Source organism: Pseudonaja textilis, chromosome 2 (genome assembly GCF_049901715.1).
Source record: "Pseudonaja textilis isolate UNSWEBS1 chromosome 2, rPseTex1.2, whole genome shotgun sequence".
In the NCBI taxonomy this organism is placed as follows: Eukaryota; Metazoa; Chordata; class Lepidosauria; order Squamata; family Elapidae; genus Pseudonaja; species Pseudonaja textilis.
In genome coordinates, this window is record NC_141991.1 from 160,245,150 (window position 1) to 160,254,486 (window position 9,337).

Consider the following 9,337-nt stretch of genomic DNA (forward strand, 5'->3'; position numbering starts at 1 on the left):
ACTAACTTGCCCAAGTGAGCAAGACATAATGCCCACCAGCCTTTTGTCTCAGGTTGAGTTTATTTTATGCAGTGTATGGCATATAATGTGAGGGAAATCTACACATGCAGCTAAACAAACAATGCAGTCCTGACAGCCTAGTTCATTCTGTTCAGTGCTTATGCACCTTGTCTTGTTGTACCGCAGGGCATGAACTAGCTTTTCACCAGATAACTAGTGGCACTTGGGTTGCTGGCTTTTCCAGACTCCTCCGCCCATGTCACCTTGCCTCGTCTTGTCTCACATCCAGCCAGATCCAGTACCAGCTTTCTGCTCTCCTCCACACGAATGCAGCTAGGTTTTCCCCACCAAAGTGGTACCCATTTATCTACTCACAATATTGCATAGGTTAATTACCTGTCCTGGTCTGCATTGTAGCATCCTTGCTTCTCTGGATCACTAAGAGATTCAGCAAAGAGTGCCAGTTTTGCTTCTCACCTGTTTCTTTTTTTGTGCATAGAAGAGACCCCCCTTGGCCTTGTTTTGACAACTAGCTCTAGGGAGATTTAGCATCAGTATTCTTCTTCCCTATCAGCTCAGCTTGTCAGTGGATCTCCATCCACATTTTACACATGCTTGATGTTCAGAGGGTTGGAGGGGTGTTGATTCACCCCCAATCAGGAGAATCAACCTAGATATTAATGAAGCCTGTCTTTATTCCCTAAGGTACCATTCTCAAACTGCAGCAGAGATTGCCTTCCAGGTACAAGGAAAGGTATAATTGAGGGAGAGCCCACCTGCTGCTTTGAATGTGTTGAATGCACAGATGGAGAGATCAGTGATGAAACAGGTATGATCTAACTCTGATTTTTTTAAAAAGCAGCCCCCTCCTCTATTTATCCAAATGGACTCAGAATTCATTTTGGGAAGTCACCATTGATAACGATACACAGTTACAATGTGTTAATGAATCACTAACCTCTTCCATTGCTCCATCCAGTTAGTTTATTTACGGATTAGCGGTGGATTTTGTGCCAGAAGTGAATGCAGTTGGAAACAGTGCAGGTTTGGGAGAAAAGCAACAGAACAGAAATGCGCTAAAGATGATTAACTGGCCTTTGGGTTTAAGAGTTGGCTCTGTATTCTGAACATAATTTCACATACAATTCCTGGGGGCTGCAATGTATATTAAAGAATCATGAGGTAATCTCTGAGTCAAGGAGGAAAGCTAATGAACTCAATTAAACTGAAGGAGACATTAGCCACAACTGATTCTTTTCCTCCCACTTCTTCTGCCAAAACACAGTCCCTTAGGAAAGTTCCATCCTGCTTTTTCTTTTCTTTTTTTCTGAAGGAGGATGGAACATACTTTCTTTCCTTTTTTTTGTAAATGAACAGGATTAAAGGACGTACAAACCATAGTTGTTTTGTACCACTTCCTAGGAGTTTCTCCTCTACAAAAGCCATGGAAAATAATAAATATGTACAAGAATGGAGCCATGGTATTTTGGCAATATGTCATGTCGATGTCTTTGGGCCTCTTGACAGAGATGCCACTAAGTGCAGTTCCTGTTCAGATATCTTCTTTTAAGCAAGGATGTTTTGTCTTTTCCAGATGCCAGTGCTTGTGAGAAGTGTGCTGAAAACTTCTGGTCCAATGAAAACCATACCTTCTGCATTCCCAAGCAAATAGAATTTTTGTCCTGGACAGAACCATTTGGAATTGCTCTCACTCTTTTTGCTATACTAGGCGTCTTCTTAACCTCATTTGTCCTGGGAGTCTTTACCAGATTTCGCAACACACCCATTGTCAAGGCCACAAACCGTGAACTCTCTTATCTCCTCCTGTTTTCCTTGCTCTGTTGTTTTTCTAGCTCCCTTTTCTTCATTGGTGAGCCTCAAGATTGGAATTGCCGCTTACGACAACCAGCCTTTGGTATCAGCTTTGTGCTCTGCATCTCCTGCATTCTGGTGAAGACCAATCGTGTTCTTCTGGTCTTTGAGGCTAAGATACCAACAAGCCTCCATCGCAAGTGGTGGGGACTTAACCTTCAGTTCCTCTTGGTCTTCTTATGCACATTTGTACAAATTGTCATCTGTGTCATCTGGCTTTATACAGCTCCCCCTTCTAGCTTCCGTAATCATGAAATGGAGGATGAAATCATCTTTATCACTTGTAATGAGGGCTCCTTGATGGCACTGGGATTCCTAATTGGTTACACTTGTCTGCTGGCCGCTATCTGCTTCTTCTTTGCTTTCAAATCCCGCAAGCTGCCAGAGAACTTCAATGAAGCCAAATTTATCACCTTCAGTATGTTGATTTTTTTCATTGTTTGGATCTCTTTTATACCAGCCTATGCCAGCACCTATGGCAAATTTGTCTCAGCAGTGGAGGTGATTGCCATTCTGGCAGCCAGCTTTGGGCTTTTAGCATGCATCTTCTTCAACAAGGTCTACATTATCCTTTTCAAGCCATCCCGCAATACCATTGAGGAAGTACGCTGCAGCACGGCTGCTCATGCTTTCAAAGTGGCAGCCAGAGCTACACTGCGACGCAGCAATGTGTCCCGCAAGAGGTCCAACAGTCTGGGGGGCTCCTCAGGCTCTACTCCATCCTCTTCCATCAGCAGCAAAAGCAACCATGAAGGGCCCTTTTCGATACCAACATCTGCAGAACCTCAGCAAAAACATGGATGCAAGCAGAAGGTGAGTTTTGGTGGTGGAACTGTCACCTTGTCACTAAGCTTTGAGGAGCATCAGAAAAATGCTGTAGCCAATAAAAATGCAAAGCACAGAAACTCCTTGGAAGCCTGCAATAGTGATGATAGTCTCATGCGACATAAAGCCCTACTTCCTCTGCATGGCAATGAATCACTGGAGCCCAAATTCCAGACACCCTCAAATCAAGAATCCAGCATACCAGAATCAGTAGTGGGAGAAACCAAGCAAGGAGACCATGTAGAAGGGCCACCTTTGTCAGCTGCATACCTGCGGGATTTAGTAGGCAGTGACTCCATCAAAGAGAATGCCATCCATTCTTAATCAAAGGAAAAGGAACCAATTATTGAGCAGTTTTCTCCAGGACAGAGAGAAGAATTGAATACATCTTTAATTCCTCTTACTATTAGAATCAGCAGGCTATATCTACTTTCAAAGGAAAGTTGAGACAAACAGTTCCTTAGCATGTCTTTAGCTATCCTTTTAGTACAACCACCCATGGTTGTGGAAGATAATAAGAAAGAAAACTTTGGAGCGGCAAGAAGGTATCTTTCTCTCCCAGCTATCCTGTAGAAGAACTTTTTTCCTATTCTCCTTTCCACCACGGCAGTGGTCCAAGTCACCAACCTGCTGGTTGTGAGTGTGTCGAAGGTTCCATTAACATGCTCTGCTTTTACATCAATGTACATTATCCCTTTTTTCCTTGTGTATATTAATTCCCCTTTATATGTAAAACTGCTTAGCAACTTTACAAGATGAAACTTGCTTCTTTACATAAAACAAGTCATGTGGTTTGCTTTAGAAAATATTCTCCAGTACCCATGGAAGCATACTCATAATGTTCAGCCAGTGGCTTGAACTTGTAAAGTATTTAAAATTATAAATAGTGATGTTTTTACACATGAAGCCAGGGCAGATGCTTCACACCTAAAAAATAGAATTCTGTGGTCTTCAGATACGCCACCATGTTAGCCAGTACTATGGATATCATGTGCCATGTTATCCAGATTTAATTCACCTTGAAGGCAGAGAAAGGGAAGAGAAGCCATATTCCTAGGGCAGTGTTTTTCAACCTTGGCAACTTTAAGATGTTCAGACTTCAACTGGAATTCCCCAGCCAATTGAAATTCTTAAAGTTGCCAAGATTGAGAAACACTGTCATAGAGAAAATACAGAAATACAGAGAGCTCAGTGAAAATGTGTCTTTTATTTCCTGTCAACCTTGGATGGTATCTCTACCCTAGCAGGCCTTTTGTGCATCAAAGAGCTTCAAATGGAGAAGAGCAGATCTAAGAAGCTGTGTGTCCCACAAATTAGGAACACAAAACCCAAAAGTTTAGGAAACAAGCATAGCACACAGCAGCACAAGATTGACAATTGTTGAGATAACCAGATTCTATAATGAACCTGGTTATAGAACCAGATTCTATTATGAAAAGCTATTAATAAAGTAAGCTAGTTAAATATAATGTAGTCATTTTTCAAAACGTATCAATTGAATCATTCAATACAAAAGATATGCAGATAGTTTAATCTTGTTCTGTGGCTAGAATTCTTTTTAATGGGCAAATAAATGACAGGTATAGTTAAATGTTAGGTTTTGTCACATGTGAAATGAATGTCAGAACTTGGTCGCTCTAATGTCTGCAATTCCTACTTTTTAAAATGTGTTTTCCAGACAGAAGTTGCCAAGCTGAGTTCCATAAGCTCCTATGCATACAGAAAGAACTGAGAAAGAAGCCAGGAGTAATATTAAATCTGGTGGTAATGGATTCTGATTGAATCTTCTGCTATACCATATTTGCATAGCATAAGAGGAACCCCTCTTTTTTCCAAAAGATTTACAGATTAATCACTTCACATTTTCCCACCCACAGGAAATATTTATATTTATCCATATAAATAAAGCAATGTGCGTCCATTAAGAAACCCAATGTAAAACTCCGTTTGAGCTGTGAGAGCATTTTGAACAGTGGATGTATGCTAAAGTAGGCATGCACCAAGATCTGGACTGCAGGTACAAGGACTGCTGCTAGCTGGCATCAAAAGGATTCAGGGAACTAATTTCTACCGTAGGAGCATCTGGATGGTTGAAGTCAGGTGTGGTATGTCCATGCCAAGCCCAAGCCAATCATATTCTAGCTTAGTATGATGTGCAAATTCTGTCCAATTGTACTACATTTAATTAACCCAATGAATCAAGTCATGGATCAGTGTAATATACAGCCTTATTAGCCTGCTTATCATAGATTGCAAGCAGTTGCTAAAGAAAATCAATTGTTTGAGAGGAAATGTAGATACTTCTGTTTTTAATGCCTTTTTATGGAGTATACTCTAGTGCTTTGGAATTAACTATCCATTTATTCAGGGGTGAATGGAAGGTAATTTAAGATCTATTGAATGGTGGTGGGTGATGTGGAGTAGATTGGCAGGGATCTCTTACTTCCACTCATTGAACAAGATTTACCAGAGAATAACTGCCCCTTTCTAAAAATTCAGAAACCACTTGGACACACCATACAAGGATTTTTGCATAGATTATAGATAAGCTCTCACTCAGTTCGGGTACTCCAAACAAATCTCTGAGCTTGCTAAGCTTAGATGTCTCATATTTGTGTGTGTATACACACGCACAAAAAGAAGAAAAACATTAACCAGATGCAAAAATTAAAAGGAAATATGGAAAAAAAACACTCAAAAACTAAGAAGGCATATTAGAATAAATGTACAGTATACATAACAAAAAAGCCCAGTCCTTGAACAGCAAAACAACCTTGACCTACTGAATTATTGATTAGACTTTCCACACATAGGTAGAAGACCTGTTCATATGTAGAAACAAAACATATAACTATAGCCAAAGTTTTATTACAGTACTTTATCCAGGACTATGCTATGTCATTAATACTATGGCTTCTGGTTAGAGAATAGGAAAAAAATGAATAAGTATACATTTGGATTTAAGACACTAGTTAGCTTACATCTGACATAGTTATGAGAGACAGAAGGCCCATCAGGAACTATTTTTTTAATATATTTGGGCAAAGTTATTACCTTGAAGGTTGATATGATACATTTCTTTGTGATTACTTCAATGACAGTAAGAAATTTGTAGTGGATCACCACTAAGAATGCTGGTGAATAGAAGAAATTTATTGTGGACTCGATTAACTCCCCAAATCTTATCATCCCGCATACCAAAAGCTGTTCTTAAAAGTCTTGAAATTCAGTCAAGTGGATTTCTTCATCAAATCTAAATTAATCCTGAAGTGCCAGATTTTGAGGAAAATGAAAATTTAGGTTATGATTTTGGAGTCTAACAAAAAAAAAAACTAATATAAAATGGCCTTCGGTGTTATGTATATGGTAGTTAAAACACCCCTGTTCAGTGCATTCTGAAAACATTAAATAATTGATGTGAGATATAATCAACACACAGTTATGCTCTTCCCTTGAAATTTTCAGAATGCTTGTAAATATAAGCCTAGATGATGCAGATCTTACACCTCATATTGAGGCTAGAGAAAATCATAAAATTAAGCCTGTCCATCCCAAATACCTTAATACATAACATAAGAATTTAATATTTCTTTACCAGAGCATTAAAGATTTTATTAAGATCATTTTGTACTGCAAGGGTCTGAAAAAGCATATCTTTTTATCTGCTAGAGACCTCAGGGGATTTTTATTTTTAAACTCACCGATGCTGGGGGTGGGGGGGATGGTTCAGACAAAGAAATCTACCTTCAGATTGAATGGTTTACTTAGGACAGAATGACTTCCATGTACTACTCCTGAACTAGTCCAGGAAGCCTTTCATATTAGTCAACAGCCATCTCTCAAGCATGCGTTAGAAAGCTTCCTTTGCTGTAATTCCACACAGCAAGTGAAGGTTGCCCTGGTTTGGTTCAAAATAATAGGAATCCTAAGGCTGAAGACAGAAAAGCAATTTCATGGGGCTTTAAAATCTTAAAATATTCTTGTGACTTTAAAATCAATTGAATGAAAGCAGATTGGTACCATTTAGTTTCTTCAATCAACTGTTTATGCTTGGTCATAATACTGTAGGTGGATTGAATACCCTATTTTCTTCATCAGATGTTAGACTCACACATATACATATAAAACCCATATGTACACATATCTGCTTGTTCGCTGTATTATATGTTTCAGATTTTATTCAGGAGCTCAAGATGGTATACATAGTATTTCCTCTTCAGTTCGAACCCTCACTTTCCTACGAGAAAACCTAACCTGAGGGTGGGGCGTAAAGGTACGCTATGAGACAGGACGTTTGATCTTAGAGTCTCCACAGTTCTATTCCAGGGCTCTTAAGTGCAGCATGACACAAGTGAAATTCAAAATTTTTCCCTACCGGCTCTGTGGGCGTGGCTTGGTGGGACTCAGTCTCTAAAAGGAAAAGGGCGGGCATGGGCGGAGCCAACTGATTCAAATCGTCCCTACCACCTCTCCAAACCAATTCAAATTGCCCTTACCACTTCCCCCAAAGTGATGCGAGGTAGTTGAATTTCACCCCTGGGAAGTTTTTTATTTGTTCTGGTCTCTGGCTCTAATAAATCGAATTGAATTAAGTACAACATTGCAGCTTGGGGGGTTCCATTAGGAAAGCCACTGAGAAAAATACAGAGACCATACCCCAAATCGCACCAGTGTTCCATATACCTCCTGAATCTTAATTACCGTACTTTCTAGTTATTTAAAAACAATCTTTTTTTAAAAAAAATTGCTCACTAAAAGGCTTGTTGAAACAGTACTGGCATCAAATGCTATCTTGGTTGCAAGGCGTAAAGGCTGTAGAAGCAATTTACAACAAGCCATAGTTTCTTTCTTGTGAATGATGGTCATATATTTGCCACTGGGGGGGGAAATGGGCCGAATGTAGGTTTTCTTCCTGATCCTTCTTCATGGGTGGATGAAGAAGCTGGGGGAGGTCACCTACATCAAGGTAGTTATGAACCTTCCAAACTTGACTACCTACTTAACGTTCATTGAGATCTTAATCTGTTTCTACTGAGTCACACTGCTGATAGCATGCTGATTGTTGAATAGGAACTGAGTTTCATATCTAGCAAATGCCATCTATCTATTGGCATCATACTAAATGATTTTTTTTGCTTCCCACTTGTGGTCTAGCTAGACATGACATTTTAAAAGGGATAAAAATATGTTTAGTCAATTAAGCTGCTTCTAACAACATATATAAACACCGAAAATAGTTTCCTTAGTTCTTAAGAAATTGAAGAGTTTCCTGTTGATCATATCAAAGATTTATCTAAGCTATATTGCTGTTCTTTGTAGCAATCCCACAAATGCTTCTAAAAGCTAAATATAAAAACAATATTCTATTGTTGCTTCTCCCTGGCATATGCTGTCTGGTTCACATTTTCTAATATAATCACATGAAACGGCTGTTAAAAACGTATTCCTGTGTCCGCCTGCTCCCCTTTAAAAGTCATCTGCACACATAGCCATCGTATCTTCTAATATCTTCATAAATTTTAACATGTATTCTAATTTCATGTTAAAACCTGTACAGCTTTGCCATGAATGCATTTCTATCCCTTTCTTTGGTGTCATCCTGAGCTCTAACGTAAGAAAAGGAGTGATTTCTCTCTCCCCTTGTGCTCATTACTGTATCTCACTTCATTTGTTCTCTAAAACAAAACTAAAAAGGGCTGCTTTGGAAGCATTGCGCATGGACAATGGAAGTTAAATTGGATTTTTTGAAGTACTCTAATGTGAAAAGAAATTTAAGAAATAATCAAGATTTTATATACAGCCCCAAGTCCAGTAACTCTTAATTTTCAAAGGTAGTATGAGATTTGAGAAGGACTGTATAAAAAAATAACCTCTGGGCATCACTGTAGGTTGTAAATCTACCAACATCTTACACCTGTACACACACCTGCACACACACACACACTTAAGAGGGAAAGCAGTAACTGAGGTGCAGCACATAGCACTCCAGAGATGTCAGAATAGGCAGCCTTAACTGGACCAGCTATATTTCTACACACTGGCTCAATCAGCCCCTCAACCCTTTTCTCTGGGGCATATAAAATGAGCTTTGTTTAAAATAAAAAAGTCAATAGAATAAGCAGCTGTAGGCACTTGACCTACACCATTAAGTTTGTCTGTTTTGTAATATACCACAAGGTTTCACTACTGGTCTGTTTAAAGGGATGCTAAGTCTATTCTTGTATGTTATAGTTAATATTTGTATTACTTGTACTGTTTATACCATATGGCTCTGCATGTCCTCAAATCAAAGAGTACAGTTCCCTTCTGAATTTGCAGATGTAAGATAAACTGATAACGTGTGTCTTTTGGAGAGCTAAATAAAAGGGGCCTGTCCCAGCATTTTAAGACTCTTTTTTTTTTTGTACTTGCCCTTGCCTAAAAATCCTTCAAAATTAAATCATTCAGAATTACCTGTTAGAAACATGGCTAAAACTCATCCTAGAAACAAAAGAGGAAACTGCAGCTATTATTAAATATAAACCATTTAAGGAGGGGGAAGGAAACCCTCAAAATTAAGGGTGTTTAGAAAAAGCGGATTCACTGATAATGTTTGAGAGTTTGAAATAAGACCTCCTTACATATTATATCTGGTAATTGT

General features: G+C 38.9%; 1 protein-coding gene across 1 annotated transcript in view; it reads left to right on the top strand.

Moving 5' to 3' along the window:
- CASR (calcium sensing receptor) overlaps positions 1–3,524 on the top strand; it is a 33,587-nt gene extending 30,063 nt beyond the window's left edge. Inside the window, exons 5-6 of the mRNA XM_026713304.2 lie at positions 706–829; positions 1,595–3,524. Of these exons, the coding sequence (XP_026569089.1) occupies positions 706–829; positions 1,595–3,021 (1,551 nt within the window). The 3' untranslated portion in view covers positions 3,022–3,524. The remainder of the gene's footprint in view (positions 1–705; positions 830–1,594) is intronic.
- The last annotated feature ends 5,813 nt before the right edge of the window (positions 3,525–9,337 follow it).